Genomic DNA, 19,392 nt, shown 5'->3' on the forward strand with positions numbered 1-19,392 from the left:
AGCAATAAAAGATCATCACTTATCATAGCAACACCAAAAGTTATATCTGTCGTGATCAAGAATGGCTGCAAAGCAAAGGCCAAGACAACAAATGATAGAAGATGACTTTTTACAAGAGATAAAGATGATGATTTATTTTAGAATACAACATGTTCTTATATATGTGTGTGGATGTAGATTCTAGAAACGAAGGGAAAGGGAAAGTGTTGGAAGGCTGTGACCGTGTGTGATGTGTAAAGGAATGTTGAGGAAACATGGATGGAAATCATGTGATCTGCCAAAAGGTAAAGAGGTGTGTCCGAAAATGTGTCAAAAGGAATGTCATGGAATCATGGATCAAGATCATGTGATCTCGTCAAAAGGATAAAGAAGTACATCCGACATATCATTGGCCACTGATCTAATCAGCCATACGATAACGACAACAAAAACAAAGTAATCCTTTTTGATCAATGGGAAAAGTTTGGTAACAGTGAGATTCGAACTCACGCCTCTTGCGAGACCAGAACTTGAGTCTGGCGCCTTAGACCAACTCGGCCATGTTACCGTATATTTTACGATGTTTGAGTTACATTTTGTTGCATTAACATACCCAAAACGGAAGGTGATACAGCGTAAAAACCGAATGGTAAACATAACAATATGTATACCATCATACAGCGGAATACCTACGGATTGCAAAAATAAAATCGTTGAATTTGTAGGGAAGGTCAATCAGGAGTAATGGGCGCATAAAGACATTTCAACATTGAGATCTAGCAATTTGCCCTCAAAGATTTCGAGCTCAGATCTGAGAAAGGCCACTTTCCCCACGCCGCCTGCCCTCTGATCTTCATTATGCATACAATGCTTGTTGTATCCAGCTAATGATGATACCATTACAACACGTTAAAGCTGCGACTGCATTTACAGAAGCCCAACCCATATACACCAAGCCATCAATACACGACAACCCGTACACCAATCATGTGTTGCCAATGGCAACTGCATCGCAACCACAATTGCACTCAAGGAAACCAACGTGTTAGCGGTGGATGTTATTCATGCGTAATAACGTGTTTATTTAACAAGTGCGTAAGCAGATACAAAAGTAACAAGAGCGTTGAATGATAATAAAAGCAAAGGCAACTTGGTTCATGTTGTTGTGTACGCGTCTGAGAAGTAGAAAGGATAAAACAAAGAAAGTACAGTGAGACCTAAAGATGGTTGTCTTTATTACCATGTCTGTATTCAGGCTATTTATATGGTGGTGGATTAGGATTAAGGAGTAAAAGATAGATAGGTTGGTATTAATGCATATACATGCATTCCACACATGTTGCTTCTTGAAAGTAGTATAAATTACAACACGGCGCATATGTAGACGTTCCAAATGACTCAATCACGTTGTTGCCACGCACAAAAGACATCTCTTTATTATCGTTCAAGCCAACGTCTACCCTAGTATGTCGCTCTTTGCATAAACAAACACAGGGGCCTCGTCTCCTTGTATTGGTCGAATCGGATTGTTGTAAACTTCTGCGAAGTTGAAGGCATCCAGCATGTTGTATTTCAAGTATGATCCATTTTTTCATTCAATAAGGCCAACAGTACAGATGTCGTGTGGGTGGTGAGTACAATAGATGAACCATGTAGATAATGTTGGGATGAATCTCGATATCGGCTACTGGCCGATGACGACTTGGAATCCATTGTATCGCAGCTGATCAGAATATGAGGTCATTGTTGTTCATTGTTGGTGCTTTCATTGTTGCTTCCCGTCATTCAATCAAGTAGTCATAACTGCTGCCGTGCATTCAATCACCAAATTTGTCGGGCGTGGTTCCTGATGCTCATGACCAATCTCAACGTTTTTGTTCTCTTGAAATGATCCATATCCATTGACAATCAATCATCATCGCTCTCGTCATTTATCCAAAGCGCCATGTACGATCCTCACGTATTCCTTTGCCACAGCCAACAACCTTGTCGATTTAAATCATGTGCCGCGATCCTTCAGGTGGAATCTCGGGTGATGTGGTAGTAGTACGTGAATGCAATGTCGAAGCGGCTCCCCATTTGCCATCATCTGATAACATAGCATCATCCACAATGAATCTCGGCATGTCGTACAGTTTCACTACACACTTTGGCGATTTCAATCAGAATCCGTTTTTAGCGTAACATAGCATCTCGTTCACCATTTACCTTGAAACCCAAGATCAAGAGCGAATGATCATTGCTTGCTGATAATTGATACAATGTGATGCTGTCCACTGTATCCAAACATCGCCTTGCGTAATAGCGAGATAATGGATCAACGTTGAAAGGCGTATAGCTCGTGTAGAAAAGTGAATGTGCTGTTACAAAATCACCCCTGGTTGCCGTTGACTTGAGTATGCATATCATCCGTAGTTGTAAAGTCCTTTGGTCATATAGACGAACCGCCGTATGTAATCCTCATTCGCATATATATGTGGCATGATCCATTCCCCCCTGCTGATGACATGAAAAGTAAGCCGTAGCATTCAATCTTGACATATCCATCCATAACTCCCATACGGAAGGCAAGGAAAGCATAGGCCGTAGGATGATGGAGCCGTACGAAAAAAGGATGCATATTCAAGTCCAAGCAGTATCGTAAGTCGCACCCATTTCAGCTAACACAACAGGGTCGTTTCCTCCCGACGGTACACTAAATTGGTTTCGTTGACGTGCTGCAGTGATAGAAGTAAAAAACCCGCCATCTATTTCTTGCCGTAAGTTCACTTGAATCCAACCAATCCCAGAATGACCCATTTACCTTGAAGTATGTTCCAATTCCTTTATCGGTGCTGTAAATAGCCTTGTATCCAATCCATCCAGCATATGCTGTTGCTTTTTCATTGTAAGACTCGTTAATCAACAAGTCATGCGTTGTAGACCCAATTCCATGCGTACAGTTTCCAGCCAACGTATAGCATTCTTGCTTTGAGATCAAGGCTTTGTTGCTGCCACTGGTATCATCATCCAACATGTTCAAGCTATATAGAAGCAATGTAAGAAGACATGGATAGCATTCGTTTTTGGTGTAGACATACCCAAAGTAACAACCTTGATGACAATCATGGAAAGAACGCACGTAACACACGACATCCCCTGGATCTTGTATGAACATAAGAGCAGCAAACTAAACGTCAATTTTAGTGTCCCAATGTCCAACTTGAATAATAAAAGAACTGTAGCGATGGAACGTACATGTTGTATTACAATCGGAGCTTGAGTCATGGGTAGATCGCACGCGTACTTGTTGTTGAATGTCTGCTACTGGAAGGTGTCGCCATGGACCACATGTCCACCTGATTGACGCTGTCCGTTGAAAGGGATACCAGCGGTTAGTAAGTTGTATTTTGTCAATGCAGACAAGCTTACCTTGCATTGTGAAGTGGGAGGGAAGAAGAAGCAGGTTGTTGTTCCTCCCACTTCCCAATTTGTGCACAACACGCCACCCCTTGGGTCTGGCTCCCTACTTAAACAACCTTTCTTGATTGAGGAAATCATAGCTTCAACACGTGAACAGCATCATCACCATGTGAACCACTCTCAACCAGCTGTGTCCATCATTATAGTCCATCAGTAGGAGCAACCTGCAGGTCAACGGCACTTGTATCGGAATAAAAAAAGGCTTGGTTGCTATCGGATTGCTATCAAGGATAACAATGGTGAGCTTCATGAAGAATCTCGTGGTCACATATACAGTCCTATTGTTTATGAAAGCACTTATAAAACCGAATACGATTACGCAGCGGTGGCAAATTCTAACTGCGTAGGCGTGGTTCATGAGCTGTGTGCATATGTCAAACCATTATGATTATGACTAAACCCAGATACGGGACGAGAATTATGGAGGCATTGAGGCTCACGTTAAGTTGTTGACATTGCGCGGCTAATTAATACGCATTGTTGTGAGGGTTGATGGATCAGCATATGCCACTCGTGACCACAGATGTAGTAAACGGTCATTGCATCTTCCATATCTGTATTATTCCAACATCGTGCCCTGTAAAATGATCGTCCCGTAAAACACACGCATATGGCGCGTTCGTGCGTTTGTTTTACGTGCCTATTTCATCAAAGGTCGAACCTATTCTTGGAGGGTAAAAGAAATTAGAACGGATCAACAACACCAGTATGGAGGTACATCATTATCAAGGGTTAGCGCCTCAGTAAATGAGCCATTATTATTGACTTGCATCGATAACCTAGCTACAACTTCACGTTTATTGTGTATACCGTCAAAAGCATCTGCATCGATAGAATAAAGAGTTTGTAAGGTATCCTATGTTTTGACAAGTGCCATGGAGAATAGATGATTGCACCTTCTTCAGGAGGCTGTTATTGTCGTTGTGATAACTACCCAAGTGATGGCAACATCGTTATGAGCACTTGTAGTGAGTTTTTCTGATTGAAGTTAAGCCTTGATTAGTATAGGATATAGCTTTATTACACCGAAGTGGACGTATTCTGCATAAGTTCGCGTCTCATTCCATTTGTATAATAAAGCTGGATTATCACATGTACACCGCATGCTGATAATAAAAGCGTGATTCACGTGATGTTGTTGCCATGAATCCATCACTCCATGAATCCATCACTGTTTGAAACGTCATGATGCAATCATCGAGCCAAGTTAAACAACTGGCAGACTTGTAGGTTTTACCTTACATCTTCCTTTTTATCACTTCCCCTTTTTTTATCAGTCAACCATGAGTCAGCATCGCAACGCGTACACGCTGGATCACTTACACGAGCTCAACGACTATGTTCAACTTGTACAAATTTTGAGGAATCGTCTTGATGATAGCCAAGTTGATATCAGCTTCGAAGTATTGTATCAGCTTATCGATCGCTTGGTCGTACGTGATACAAGGCATGCAAGCGACAATGTCTTGCGTGGTCTCCTTGATATCGCCAATGAATCGATTATCAGGCCAAATCAAGATGTAATGACGAGTCTTTCAGCATTACCAGCCACGTACAACAACACACCCTTTCCTCAGAATACCACAGTTTACTATGTACGATCATTACCTTTGACAATTGAGCAGCTACACCAGATTATGGAGCGTTATCATCATCATTATGCAGACAACTTGTTTTATGAATCTATGCATGCATTTATCCAAGCACACGTCGACCAGCCTGGTACTCAAGTGTGGATTCGATATGTTGGAGCAACATCGAATACGACACCAGCAACACGGCTACAGGACGACTTGGATGCTGCACGTGTCGTGGGTCGGCGACGCTTTAACAACTTTTATCGTACCATGACCGATATGGATATTCATTCTCAATTTCAAGTTCATGAGATTTTCCCATTACGAGTTCAAGGTCTATTTGGCCAACGAGGCCCCAATCAAGAGGTGTTGGACGCCACCGAGCGATTCTTGATACATCTGCTTGACCGCAATTTCTTACTCAACAGCCAACCTGGTGGCTATTTCATATCATATCAACCGTTGGCTCAGGATCAACAATTCATCCATACAATCAATGCTGCTTATGCCTATGATCATTGTACTGTTCTGCGTCAAGTGCAGGTGGCGCGTCGGGAATTCAATCAAGATGTTGTAGCCGCTTTCGATCAGTATACAGCACAACTTACACAGCATGACGAAGCTCTTGCAAATTCCATAACGCAACAATATCTACAATCAGTATATCAGCAAACCACTCCACATGCAGCACAACAATTCCAGCACGATCGCACCGGCATTATTTTTACCCCGCTGATCCTCTTTGGGAAAGACGTGACCAGACACGATTTTTCGACTGCTTCAGGCTTCTACGACTCCAGATCAGGAACTGTGACCAGAGACTTTATTGATTCCATTCTATCGGCTACATTACATGGAGAGGGAGTAGAAGGTGGTGATGAAGAACGACAACTTTTGCAGCCTGCAATGATCAATCTATGGCCTATACCACGACACCGTTTTTTGTGGGAGTTACACATCAACCATGCAGCAACATTGCTTGATATTTTGAGACCACTTGTCTTAGTCACGTTCAGTTTCGAGGTAGCAAGGGTAGCTCGCTCGAATTTTCATGGAAGGTATGGCTTGTCTTGTGAATTTGTTCTTCATGCCTCATACGCTATCATTATAGACACTCTTTGTCAAGGGAAGGTTACAGACAGCTGGCAGGAGAGGCACGCATATGCAACTATGACATGACTTTCAACTACGACACCGAACCCGAGAATGCTGAACCTGCACAACATTGGTGCGTTGTCGTTTACCATAACGATCCAGGGAATGCAAACTATGGTAGCGTTAATCCAATAATCACAAGATTCATGCATTTATGCTGGGTGCGAACCATCATCTTGCTCAACACATGCCTTGATTTCTTGCAAAATCCAAACCTTGTTACTGCTGCACCGGGAAGCCGAATGTTTTCTGAACAATTGCTTCAAGCATCCCAGGATCGTGAACCAGCGGAGTTGACAGCATCATTGGAACAAGCACGTGATGCATTGAATGAATATCGAACTAATGACGCTCGAGGTATGTATTTTGATTTTATTTCATCACTCGATTCACGTTGAATGATCACTAACTATTACATTCCAGATAAACATATGGCATTTGCGATACGTAACGAAGGGGTGGTGGATTTCAGAAACCGTGGCGACATTGGTGAAATAAGCCAAGCGACATTGCGTAGCCGTATTGACATGTGGGGTGTGTCAGCTGCTCGTGGTAGCCAAGAGCGTATACAACAATATGCAGCACTTATTCGACATGATTACCCGGACTTGTATTCCAGCCCATCTTTTACACACAATCGAGCTGCATTCCGTAATTGGTTTATCTACGTCATGAACGACAATATCAATATATTACAATCCTTTTTGAGACGTGTACAGGAAGAAACGACACCCACTTCCGAAGGCCTACCGCCTGGATTAGTACGGTACCTGTTGCAAGTCTGTCAACGTCCTCCCGAATGGCCACTGGGTGATGATACGTGGATAAATGTGAAAGAGCTGAGAGATATCGCCATGGAAGGGGCACGACAAAGATTTGTTGATAGAAATGGAGCACCGACCGGAAGACGGCAGGATCCTGCAGCAGCACGGGACCTTCGCAATCGTTATCTGCAATCCATCGGCAACGTGCCTTATCATCTATTCAATATGTGTGAACTGCATGTAGGGAGCCGAAAAGCAAGGTTCCGTGTCATCGTTGATGGACAAGAGCGTTATGAGACAAATGGTATTTACGTTGGCCAAGCCATCCAAAATGTTGGTCCCACTGTATACATCGACTACGATCCCCAAGTCACACGTCATGGATTGGTGTTCAAGGATGAACATGGAGACTTGCTACCTACACGTCAAAATCCCACTATAATATATGATCATAGCCTAGTGTGGCATTCCAAGGACTCTTATTTTCGTACGTTCATTAATACTTTGCATCACCACAATATCCAGCCAAGACAGCAAGTATTGGAGGAAGCAGATTTCAATGAAGGATTTACTTTGGAACGTGTACTCAAGCCGTATTGGATGGATGTTTGCAGAACAAACCACCATGATGTATACTTGCATGCGGCTGATTCTTTTGACAACGCAGCGGATTTTGAGACGGAGATTCTGGATTACATTGACAACCATGGTCGTGGTATTGATTTCCTTGTTTGGCATGAACTTCTTTCAAATCGGAGACATGGCATGTAAGTGGCATGATGGATAAATTAGGTTTCCTCAGTGTACTCATGTCTATGAAACAGGGTGACAATAAGCTGCGCTTGGCGCGATATGTTGCGAAAGTATGGCCTTGAGATTGAACAGTTGCAAGATGATAGAGGTGTAAAGCAGTGGAGATTACCAAGATATCCTGGTGAAGGAGGAGGGATGCAAGAAGAAGTAGCGGGTCGTGGCGGTGGTCGTCAATTACGTGCTAGGGATTATAGTAGGAGCTCACGTAGATATAGTCAACCACCTGGAACTCGACCACGAGGTAGCAGACGAGGAACCGAAGATTGAACGCTGGATACTTTCATCATCTCTTGTCAAAATAGTGTAGCACTTTTGGTATATGTAAAAGAAACGATAACGAGCTGCTCATTATTTATTGTTTCTTACATAATCCCATTTCATGTAATACATTCGTCATATTCGAAGTCTAATCCAATGTTATTGCATTTACTTGTCATGTTCTCTCTTACACAGCAACATGCTCTTGACAGTCTTTTAACAATAACTGCATCATATTGATGGGAGCATATTAACATCAGGAGGTAAACCAATCAATCAATCAATTTAATACGCGCGAAGATGACAGTATGATGTATTGATGGGTCCTCCATCCTGAAACTCAATGCACGGATCACTTCACTTTTTCTCTTCTCAAGGTCGTCCCACTACTCCTTATTGTATCACAAAAGCCATATACTTCTTGCATGACCGATAACCGGACCACCTTTATTATTCTATCTTCGAAGCTACATTATGTAATCCACAGTCAAGCAAAGTCCGTACGTAATAAACAATGCTTTATTGCATCTAGCTACATTGCCACCATCCTCGTCTTCGTCGTCTTCGTCGCCCCTCATCATTCGTACTCAATCTCATCGTCGCCCAATATCAAAAACACGCAAAGAGGTCGAATGGGATCTTGCAGGCTTCTTCTCTTTGAATCTCATTGTTGTTATTATTGTCATTGCTGTGAACATGGTAATCATCGTAATAGTCGTCATCTCTATAAAAAAAAACAGGCAAGTTATGCAACCTGATATCCACAGAAGATGGTAAGGGCAACATTGTCTCCCCAAGAAGACAGTGTACAGTACAATAACATTCCTGAGATACCAGTGATATAACCGAGGAAAGCCTTCTTGATCCTGTCATTACATACCTTCCACCGTAAGTGCACTTGCATGCGACGCATCCCATAATGAATACTCTTACCTGTGGTACTTCTCAATAGCATCCTTCCTTCAAATAAGAACCCTGTCTCCATGCCAACCACTCTCATGACAACCATACCATGCCGTGGTGTTCCATTGTAAAGCTCGTTAATTGATAGCACTTGTATTGTAGATCCAATGCTATGCATACCAATGAATCTCCAAAGGAAAGGAGATATACTTGACGACAAATGCCTTGAGCGATGGATAAACCTTGATAGCACCAAAAAGACATGTCTCAATGTTGCTTGTTGCTGATGTGACACCCATAAGAGACATGCGCTGCCGAATGTTCTTGAACGCAATTGGCAATAACGAGAATCACCAGAGAATTGAGTAAATGTGGCTGGCACTAAATGTATAGGCTTGATTGCTGGTTGTTGCTTTTTGGTGATTGTGCTGATATGATCTGCCGATAATAGGGATATCCATCGAAAGGACTGCTGAGAACCAGAACCACCAGAAGATGAAAAGCTTGCAGACACCAAAGCTATACAAGTTGTTCCTTGCTGCTGATGTGATCATCGATAAGAGAACTTCATTTCAGGACGCCCACCAAATTGCCGATAACGAGAAAACCAGATCATGGGATAAAGCTTGATGTGGAACCAACGATATGGATGCTGTTGCTAGTTGCTGATACAATCCACTCATAAAGACGTTCATTGGCTGACATTCTCCAAAGAAATCGCCCGTTGCTTGGTAACCAACCACCCGAGACGCAATAAAGGTTGACACCACCAAAGACATAAACACTTCCCCATGGCTGACATGATTCACCTATAAAAGATGCACCATAAACAATTGTCCAAACTCATCCAACAATACTTAGCAATCATAGCTGTGATCTTGTAAACTCCAAAGCACCAAAAGACAAGCAGCTCTCTGCAATAATCCCTCTAAATAATGGTAGGCGTTTCAGCAAAGGTCTCCAAAAAGCATGAGAGTCATACATACCTGAATCACGCAATCATCACCCGCAGACTTGGGAACCAAATAGGCCATCAGGATGTAAAGTAATAATCAAAGCGCACAGCCAAAGGAACATCATTGTACCGGTACCCTCCTGTGGATCGACGCGATGAAGTGCATCTATAGAGATACCATCTTCTCTCTAAAGGCAAGGAGATCAATAGCCGTAAAACGATGGAGCCGTGCGAACAGAGGATGCATTTTTAAATCCCTGAGGCCGCAACATGAGTCGCACTGTCCCCGAGCACAACATGTAGAGCTCCACAGGAAAGTGTAGTACAACGACGTCCTTGACGTGCAGCCTTGATAATAATAATAGTATCGCCGAAAGAGGCTCTGCCACTGTATGATGTTTGTAAGTTCACTTGAATCCAACCAATCCCACAATGATGCACTGTACCTTGTGGTATTCCCAATACCATTCCATTGATGCTTGTAAATAACCTTGTATCCATCCGATCCACTATGTGCTGCTGCTGTTTCACTGTAAGTGTCGTTAATTAACAGGTTTCGTTTTGTAGATCCAACACCATGCATACCATTGAGCCAACCATACAGCATTCTTGTTTTGAGATCCGTATCCTGTTGCTGCCAGAGGTACCATCATCTAACATGTTCAACCTACCATAAACGCAATGTGAGATAACGAGTAAAACCAACCCACACGCTTTTGTTGTCAGCATACCCAAAAGAGGCAATGTAAAGACGTCTTGAGAACTCTCATTGTGGACGACTCGATAAGGAAGGCACACGACGCCCTGAACCATGGTGATCACAAGGAATTGCAACCAAATACACCATCCGAAGGCAATACAATAATCAACCTGCAGCGCCAAGGTATGCCGCCATATGTACCATACTCTCATTGGATCCTGAAATTGGCATCATAAGAGATATCCACCTTCTCTCTGTAGGCAAGGAAATCAATAGCCGTACCTGGATGGAGGCCGTGCGAACAGAGGATGCATTTTTAAATTGGCCTTGCCATCGCATCTTGAGTCACACTGTTTCCGGGCCAAAATTCCCCAGGAGAGCACAGTACAATACAATGACATCCTTGACGTGCAGCCTTGATAATAACAGTATTGCCGAAAGAGGCTCTGCCACTGTATGGTGTATGGTAAGTCCACTTGAATCCAACCAATCCCACAATGAACACTCTTACCTTGTGGTATTTCTCAATAGCGTCTTTGCCTCAAATAAAACCGTATATCCATGCCATCCAGTAGATGCTGCTGCTGTTTCATTGTAAGGCTCGTTAATTAACAGGTTTTGCTTTGTACATCCAATGCCATCCATGCATACCATTGAGCCAACGTACAGCGTTCTTCCTTTGATATCAATGTCTTGTTGCGACCACAGGTACCATCATCCAACGTATTCAAGCTGCAGTAAATGCAATGTAAGGTAACAAGGATAGCATTTGCTTTTCATGTCGACATACCCAAAGTAACAATGTGCTGGGACGTCTCCTTGATGACTACCATGAAAAGAACACACACGACACACGACGCCCCCTTTGGAACTTGTATAACGAGAGAACAGCAAACTACACGTGAACTTTAGAACCACAATGTCCAACTTGAATAATAAAGTAATGCAGCGATTGGACGTACATGTTGTATTGCAATGGAAGCTTGAGTCATGGGCAGATCGCGCGCGTACTTGCTGTTAAATGTCTGCAGCTGGAAAGTGTCGCCATTGACCACATGTTCAACCCAATGAGCGCTGTACAATGTAAGGAATGCCAGCAATTAACGCGTTGTAGTTTGTAAATGGAGACAAGCTTACCTTTTTTTGTGAAGCGGGAGTGAAGAAAGGATTCTACTTCTATATTTTTTAATGTTTGAGTGCATATATAAACCACAAAATTTCCTAATTGAGAAAGCCAAAATGACATGAACGACATACCTTTCGTGGTATCAATGTGTAGCGGAGGCATGTGTGAATGCGATGGTACACTTCATGGAAGTCAATGGGAAGATGCGCAGGACCAATTTTGATCAAAAGAGATTTCGTTGCTGTATTTGAATCCATCACGGTGGTCAAGGGACGCACCAATGCATCTCCGACGCATGATTTATATCCACCAACTCAAAAACCTTATATCAAAGAGATCTTTTTAAACTAGGCATTGCATTAAAAGTGTCATTTTAAACATCATCCTTGGATACTAGTTTATGATCCTATGTTTTATTGCTCCTTAATTCTTGCTATCTTGCACATATATAGATGACCCACATACATCTAACTACATTTAAGTGATAAAGCATTGGTTGTTCCTTGATCTAGTTGTCTCATAGCCCACATCTCTAACCTTGTTGAATCCATCTAACACGTGTGTACATCTTCGCATTCATCAACATCATCATCCCAGTAGTGCAACTTGTACCTCAAAACCAATGCCCGTTTGTTTCATGTGTACCATCCACCCATCCAATAAAACAATGTTCAAATGTACATGGTATAAGACTTTCTTGTTGTAAAAGCGAAAAGTTAAATTCAATCTGATACTAGGAATGCTATTGTAAAGGGCGGTGTGCTGTAACAAAGTCAATGGATATAGAAGAGATTCAACCTTCTACATAGGCAGTATTCCAAATCACCCACGGCAGTAAACCATCTCCATCAAAGATAAAGCCATCTCAACCATGCCATTCCAATCCACCACCATCTTCAGCGGTATCCACATAACATGATCCATCCTTCCTGCTGACGACGCGATAACCAAAGCAACATTCGAGGATTCTTTCTCATCCCTGCACTTGATCGCATCCTTCCATCCATAACCATTGCAAGTACAATAAGAAGCTCTCCAACGCTGCCGGTATGCTTCCTTTCCCATCCTGCTGTTGGACTATCTCTTTCTTGGTCATGTTCCATCGTAGCTCAACCGTGTAAAGAGTCATTGTATTGAAGTGTACTTGATAGCTGATATGGCATCATCCATAGGAAGTCGTATGTAATAAAAACAAGAGGCAACACCTGAATAAGGCTGCTTCGATACAATGGCTATCTGTTGTTCGCGTAGAAAAAGGCTGGAAAGCAAGTTGCTGCAAGTAAAGAAAGTGTTCGAGGGAATGCATAAAGATTTCGCTAATAGCAACAGCTGCAGCGTTTGATCGTGGCAAGAGCGTGTGTTGTAGTAGAATGACAAGGTTGTGAACACTGTTTGAGACAATGGAGTAAAGACATCGCTAATAGCAGCTGCTGCAATGAATGCTGTTGCGTTTGATTGTAGCAGAGGAGTATGCAAGAGAGTGTGTAGTGTCAAGAGATGAGTGTGTTGTAGTGGGGTGCATACGCCATGGAGCTTGCCATTCAGTCGAAAGCATTCGGATCAAGAGAGTTGTAGGATTGACATGATGGGTCGAAGCAGGACAATCGTTTGCAGGTGGTAGTTGTGCTTGAATGGGTCAACAGTTAAGATTGGGAGGAAAAGGCAATACGCTAGGAGTGGAAGAAGTGGAAATTAAATAGGTCGGATACCTCTTGTATAAATGCATGAACACTGTACATCAATCCTTGATATTGAGATTGCCCCTCTGAAACATGAAACTTTCACACAAGGTGCTCTTTAGCATGCTGATCAACTCCATTCAAATAAAATTCGCAGACTTCATTGTGAAGATTTAAAATGCGGGGAGGTCCAAATGGTGGATGATGGGACAAAAAGAGCGGACGGCCCACCGCCCCGAAGTTGCCCACCTCCAACTTGAAAATTGGTCAGCAGGGTGCTCTCGAACATGCTGATCAATATTTTCTAATAACTACTTCACGCTTCATTAGAAAATTTGGAATGGGAGCGTCCATAAGTTTGAAAGACGGAGACATTCGCAGGGTCTGTCTTTCAAGAATTGACACATTCTTTGTTTGAGCGTAGTTCAGCCAAATCATCTCGGATCAAGAAAGTTGAAAGATGGGAATGATGGGCTGGAGCAGGAGAATCGTTCACATGAAGTGGATTTTGCAACAACGCTGATTGTGAAGAAATGGCTGCTAGCGGGCAGTATATGGGCTATTGTCAATAGTATACAGTATCATCCTTCCATCCTTCCAGTCATGCAAACGTAGCTGTGTTACACAACACGACCCTCTGCATCTTTTGCTCTGTCAGGGTCTAGCCACTTCACAATGAACAAAGACCACTTGTCATATAGCATCACGCTTACAAACATAAAGGTGCCTGTATCTCCAAACTTTACAATGAAGTGTGGTGTTTTTATTAGAGCAATGTGCTCGGCTTGGCCAACAGCACCTTGTGTGAAAGTTTCGCGTTCAATGTCGCAACTAGCCCAAAAAAATATTTTTTGGTCGTCGTCGTCGAAGAGGTCGACCCCCAGATCCAGTTTGGCTGGTAGCGACATTGCGAAATCTGGGATTGGCCACGATCAACTTGAAACTTTCACACAAGGTGCTGTTGGCCAAGCCGAGCACACTGCTCTAATAAAAACCCCACGTTTCATTGTAAAGTTTAGAGATACAGGCACCTTTATGTTTGTAAGCGTGATGCTATATGACAAGTGGTCTTTGTTCATTGTGAAGTGGCTAGACCCTGACAGAGCAAAAGATGCAGAGGGTCGTGTTGTGTAACACAGCTACGTTTGCATGACTGGAAGGGTCGATGCATGATACTTGCAACAGCCCATATATTGCGAGCTAACAGCCCATTCCTCCCATATACTATTGTTACCAATACAATGCATGTGAACGATTGTCCTGCTCCAGCCCATCATCTCCATCATTCAACTTTCTTGATCCAAGTGGATTTGATTGAGCAACGCTCAAACACAGAAGTATCATCCAACACCGAATCAACTCATTTAATTTCCACCTCTTCCACTCTCAGCGTATTTCCCTCTTCCTCCCATTCTCAACTGTTGACCCCATTCAAGTACAACTACCACCTGCGAACGATTGTCTTGCTTCAGCCTATCGATGTCAATCTTACAATTGTCTTGATCCGAAAGCCTGCAACTGAATGGCAAGTCCATGGCGTATACACAGCTCACTACAACACCCGCATTTCTTGACACTGCACCTTCCCTTGAACACTCCTCTACCACGGCCAAGCGTAACGACGTTCATTCCAGCAGTTGCTACGAGTGAGGTCTTTACTCCATCGTCTCAAGTTACGTGCAGCAACTAGCCTTGCAGCCTTTTTTACGTGAACAGCAGATAGAACGTAGCCTTATTTACGTATAGCAACTTACTTCAATACATACAACTTCTTATTGATATGAATATGAATATGGATATTGGGTTGGTGAATGAGATGGAAGGATTTGGGTATACGTATACATCACGTGGGAAAAGAGTGTATCCATTGGCAACTTGATCATTATGCTTGATGCTATCATCCTGAACGAGCGGTGCATCCAATTATCGTACTTTGCACGTTATATCATCACAGCAACAATCATCATCCTTTATGCAGCCTGTCAACCATGTATAACCATCATCATCCAACTACATATTTTGACACGTCATGCATATAGTTTTTATAATAAATATCTATCTGGTACATGGAGGAGAAAGAGGATGGGAGGGTGGAAGAAAAGAAATGGAACGAGTCAACAAGTGCCTTAGATTTTTCTGTTGGGCATCAATGATTGAGGGAGCTTTTCTGGAAGTTCAACACCGTTTTGGACCGCTCGAATAAGATGCATAGCAACACTGAATTCATCCACATCCATATATCCATCAGCATCCCAATCAGATAATCGCCAAATTTGTGCCAATTGATCGTTGGGTACACCGGATTCCATCAATACTGGCCTAATGCTTGCTCCCGGTACTACACCTTCACGGGGATGGAGCGATTGGAAAATGGGTGCATAGGCTTTCTTGTCAACAGCAGTGAATGACCAAAAGTTGGAAGGTAGTTGGCCATATCCAGTATTCTCTTGCTCAAGCATCTCATCGAAAGGATTCCGTTCATTCTCAGGAAGCTCGGCATTACCAGTAGGAAACATGGACATGAGTTTTGGTAAATCCACAGCAAGAGCCTAATCCATGGATTAGTCACCAACTCCCTTCGTTCCCTTTCTTGTCCTAATCCTTTACCTGATCCACTTTGGCAAGCAAATCTTCCTTGATCGTCTTGAATTTATCCATGTCATAAAGCTCAAGATTGCGTTTGAACTTTTCTGGGTTGGGGAAATCACCGGCTGGAAGATGATATCGTTGTTGGATCTTCATAAACTCTTGGTCCAAGTTGTTCAAAAGTGCGTTGCGTTTCTTCTTTTTACCAAACATGGATGGCATCTCCTTCTTCAGATGGCCGATAATAAGAGCATGTACCTATACAAGTAGCCATGGGTTAAAAACCATTCCCAGGGATAGTTTCAATACCAATTCACATACTCTTGCCAACCGAGCACGCTTGACAATCTCATTGATCTTTCGAATAGCAGCATTGCGTCGAAGTTCCTTAAGGTCCCGTAATAAATCCTTGGATTCGGCTTCAATAAGTTCACGGCAATCCTCAAAACAATTGGGAGGCTTCTCGACCCAGAATGAACCAAGATAAACGCGCATTACTTCAGGTGTTTGCACCACCTTGCCCAAAGACCACATCATGGCACCGTATCTATAACCAATACCCCATGTTAATTTCCTTGACCCAAATAAAGCAATCCTTTTTTTACTTACACACGCATCAATTGTTGCTGGCTGACCATATCACTCTTGTTAAGTACAACCCGTACTTTTTCTTCTTGGCCACGGAGACTGTGGATAGCCATCTTGAACTCGTTGGAGATATCAAGTTTGTGCGAGTCAAACAGTAGCAAGATCAGATCAGCTCGTTGAGAAAACCATTCGATCACTTGAGTAAAGTCGTAGCCACGTTCAATGCGTTGCTTATCGCCAGCCAAGATACCAGGCGTATCAACGATAGTCATGTTTTCCAAGACTGGTGATGGGGTTTGAGAAACCTAGCAATAATCATTGAGTATCCTCCCTCAAAGCTTTGCTATCCATGTTTACCTGAAAACGAGAAAGAAATGCTTGACCAAAACGATTAAGACCACGAAAAGGAAGTTCCTGATTGACAGCAGCAGCATTGCCTGGGATAACCCGATCTTCAGCACCATGCATGACTGAAACGAACTTGTCGGTGGTAGGCTCCACACCAATGTGTTCACCAGGATATCGCTTGTCCAACAAGTAACGGATAAATGTCGTTTTACCCTATGATGCCCTTTTAGTTCACCATCCACACCATCCTCCTTTAGGTTTCCATGGTTACCGTTGAATACTGGCCGATCAAGAGGACAATAGGCTTGGCTTCAATATCCGAGTCGGTAAGTGGTGCGGAATGAAATCCTATATCATGCCTTTAGTATTGAGCTTTTTCTATTGCATTCACAAGGAGAGCATGCTATCCACCATCATCCCAACATCCACTAGGAATATAAGCCATATAAAGTAGACGCACCTTCAAAGTTGTATGTCACCTCCAATGGGCGAATCCTTGACTTGTAAATCTTCTTGACTCCTTCAATGATTTGAGCATACTCGTCGTCCTCCCAACTCTGAGTAGTGTGTGGCGATGGAGGTTTGGGTGACCCGTTCGATTTCTTCACTGAAGTCGGCATTGAGAGAAAATGGGAGTGTGAGGACAAGAGAGGAAAAAAGAAGCGACCCAAGAGAGCAAGCTTATGCTGATTCAAAACGACGCGAGACTCTCCGAAATCCCCTGCAGCAGCAGCTATCCCATATCGCGTTTGGCACCAAAAAAGTTCTCTGTATCATCATCACTTTCTTTGTTTTCTCCCACATGCGTGATTGAATCATTCTTGCTCTATATGCAAAGATAGGGATCGACACTTCATGTAACACAAAACATGCCAATAGAGTTTCTGCAAATAAAACATCAGTGTCCTTGTTCATACAAATGGGTAGCTAACTCCATGTAAAAATCTGTAGGATCAAAGTTGCTATTGCTAGTTTTTTCTCTAGATGTGGATCGCCAGCGATACCTACAAAGAAAAATTCCGTGATAGATTAGTACATCTCTATCGTCTCTTGTTGTTGCAAGGGTGCATGTGATGGGTGTGTGTGTATATGTGTAATGTATATATACCCGCTTGTACGGGGAGATTGGTCCATGATCATACAAAAGAAGAAAAGACACCCATTTGATTCAAAGTACACGGATACAAACCTTTGCCCATTGAGGTTCCAGTGGTGGGCGTCGAGCGTTTTGATATACTTGCCCCATTTAGCGCTCTCCACTGATACGATGCCGTCATTGTCTCCTTCACGTTCATTCACAACTTGCCAAGTCATTCCTAGGAATGTCCATGGTGGAATGGCAGTGTTGGCTCCATACGAGTAATAGGCAACGGATGGATCATCAGGGGTATTGGGATTAAAATGATTCTTGCAGTAGTCGGTAGTTAGATTGGCATAGGCTGGAGTATCAAGTACTTGGATTACGGGATCGAAGAAATTGGCCATGCTCTTTTGCTTTTGTTGTTGATGGCATGGTGAGGTAGCATTGGCAGCAGCATCCATGATAGCGTACGTTACACCCACACCCACATGATCTCGAAACCAATCCATTACAGGTGATCCTTGGTGTGGTGTTGATATAGTGGTGAGTGATTGAACATGATAAGGTCGATTTCGGATATGTGACAAGAGACATCGACAATCCAATCCACCCTGTTGTTCGAGTACAAATTGTGATTAGCACTAAGCATCCTCAATGTGATACAAAGTATGCTGCTTGCCCTGAAGAAATAAATAGAACACTTACCATCGAATGGGCAACGAAATTAACTTGCCCACCAGAAAGGATACCTTTGAGAATATCATGCAAAGCTTGTGCACGCTCCCATACGCTACCAGTGCGAGGGACCTTGGTTACAATCACTTTGGCACCGAGCTTGGCAAGTGCTTCCTCAACTCCACCCCAGTAGCGTATTTGAAACATGGGTAATGATTCAGGGCCACGTCTGTCAAATCCATATAGCCCATGGCAAAGAACAATAGGAGCACGAGGTGGGCGGTATTGTGGAGTAACCGGTATATCAAGACCGTTACATAGGTTATTTTGCCGAGATGCTGTCGAGGGAAAGGTGAATGTAGAGTTGGAAAAGAATTGGGCAGCTGCAAGTGTATCGAACACCATGCTGTTTTTGCTATCTCGTCGTTTCATCAACAAGCGAGGATATAGTACAGCGAGTGTGTTTTCGTGTGCATTGTGTTTCTTGTTGGCTTTCGAGCGTCGTATCGGGAGAGAGTTGTGGAGGACATGTCGTATATTATTGATGAGCATAGATAATGTGATGGATACCATAGTGTGTAAATGAAAAGCAAGAAAAAGAGAATAGCAAGGTACCATTATCATGTGTTCTTTAACAAGCGTCATTACAATCGGTTGAAACCCAGAATCTTATTAGTGGTTCTCACAGTCCCCTTTGTTTGGGGGTTCCAAGAAACGACGATGGGGTCATTATTGGATGGTGT

At 42.9% G+C, this 19,392-nt stretch overlaps 5 protein-coding genes and 1 non-coding gene across 6 annotated transcripts; 2 read left to right on the forward strand and 4 right to left on the reverse strand.

Annotated features, from left to right (window-relative positions):
- Positions 1-464: 464 nt before the first annotated feature.
- On the reverse strand, positions 465-547 carry O0I10_011345. The gene has a single exon. It is a non-coding gene; the product is annotated as a tRNA-Leu (tRNA).
- A 4,177-nt stretch (positions 548-4,724) lies between these two features.
- Positions 4,725-8,017, forward strand: O0I10_011346 (uncharacterized protein; the record flags this gene model as incomplete). The annotated part of the gene is made up of 4 exons (XM_058491314.1): positions 4,725-6,076; positions 6,130-6,530; positions 6,597-7,704; positions 7,762-8,017. The coding sequence occupies 4 exons, from the start codon at positions 4,725-4,727 to the stop codon at positions 8,015-8,017; spliced, it is 3,117 nt and encodes a 1,038-aa protein (XP_058337879.1).
- A 2,098-nt stretch (positions 8,018-10,115) lies between these two features.
- Positions 10,116-10,516, reverse strand: O0I10_011347 (uncharacterized protein; the record flags this gene model as incomplete). The annotated part of the gene is made up of 3 exons (XM_058491315.1): positions 10,116-10,254; positions 10,313-10,396; positions 10,452-10,516. The coding sequence occupies 3 exons, from the start codon at positions 10,514-10,516 to the stop codon at positions 10,116-10,118; spliced, it is 288 nt and encodes a 95-aa protein (XP_058337880.1).
- Positions 10,517-14,612: 4,096 nt separating this feature from the next.
- O0I10_011348 (uncharacterized protein) lies at positions 14,613-14,945 on the forward strand (the record flags this gene model as incomplete). Its single annotated transcript, XM_058491316.1, has 1 exon — positions 14,613-14,945. The coding sequence occupies one exon, from the start codon at positions 14,613-14,615 to the stop codon at positions 14,943-14,945; it is 333 nt and encodes a 110-aa protein (XP_058337881.1).
- A 552-nt stretch (positions 14,946-15,497) lies between these two features.
- On the reverse strand, positions 15,498-17,513 carry O0I10_011349 (uncharacterized protein; the record flags this gene model as incomplete). Its single annotated transcript, XM_058491317.1, has 7 exons — positions 15,498-15,920; positions 15,979-16,215; positions 16,279-16,504; positions 16,567-16,850; positions 16,903-17,106; positions 17,165-17,241; positions 17,354-17,513. The coding sequence occupies 7 exons, from the start codon at positions 17,511-17,513 to the stop codon at positions 15,498-15,500; spliced, it is 1,611 nt and encodes a 536-aa protein (XP_058337882.1).
- A 278-nt stretch (positions 17,514-17,791) lies between these two features.
- O0I10_011350 (uncharacterized protein) lies at positions 17,792-19,222 on the reverse strand (the record flags this gene model as incomplete). The annotated part of the gene is made up of 3 exons (XM_058491318.1): positions 17,792-17,897; positions 18,083-18,585; positions 18,680-19,222. The coding sequence occupies 3 exons, from the start codon at positions 19,220-19,222 to the stop codon at positions 17,792-17,794; spliced, it is 1,152 nt and encodes a 383-aa protein (XP_058337883.1).
- Between the last annotated feature and the right edge of the window lie 170 nt (positions 19,223-19,392).

The sequence above is a fragment of the Lichtheimia ornata genome, assembly GCF_029851405.1.
Source record: "Lichtheimia ornata isolate CBS 291.66 chromosome Unknown scaffold00088, whole genome shotgun sequence".
In the NCBI taxonomy this organism is placed as follows: Eukaryota; Fungi; Mucoromycota; class Mucoromycetes; order Mucorales; family Lichtheimiaceae; genus Lichtheimia; species Lichtheimia ornata.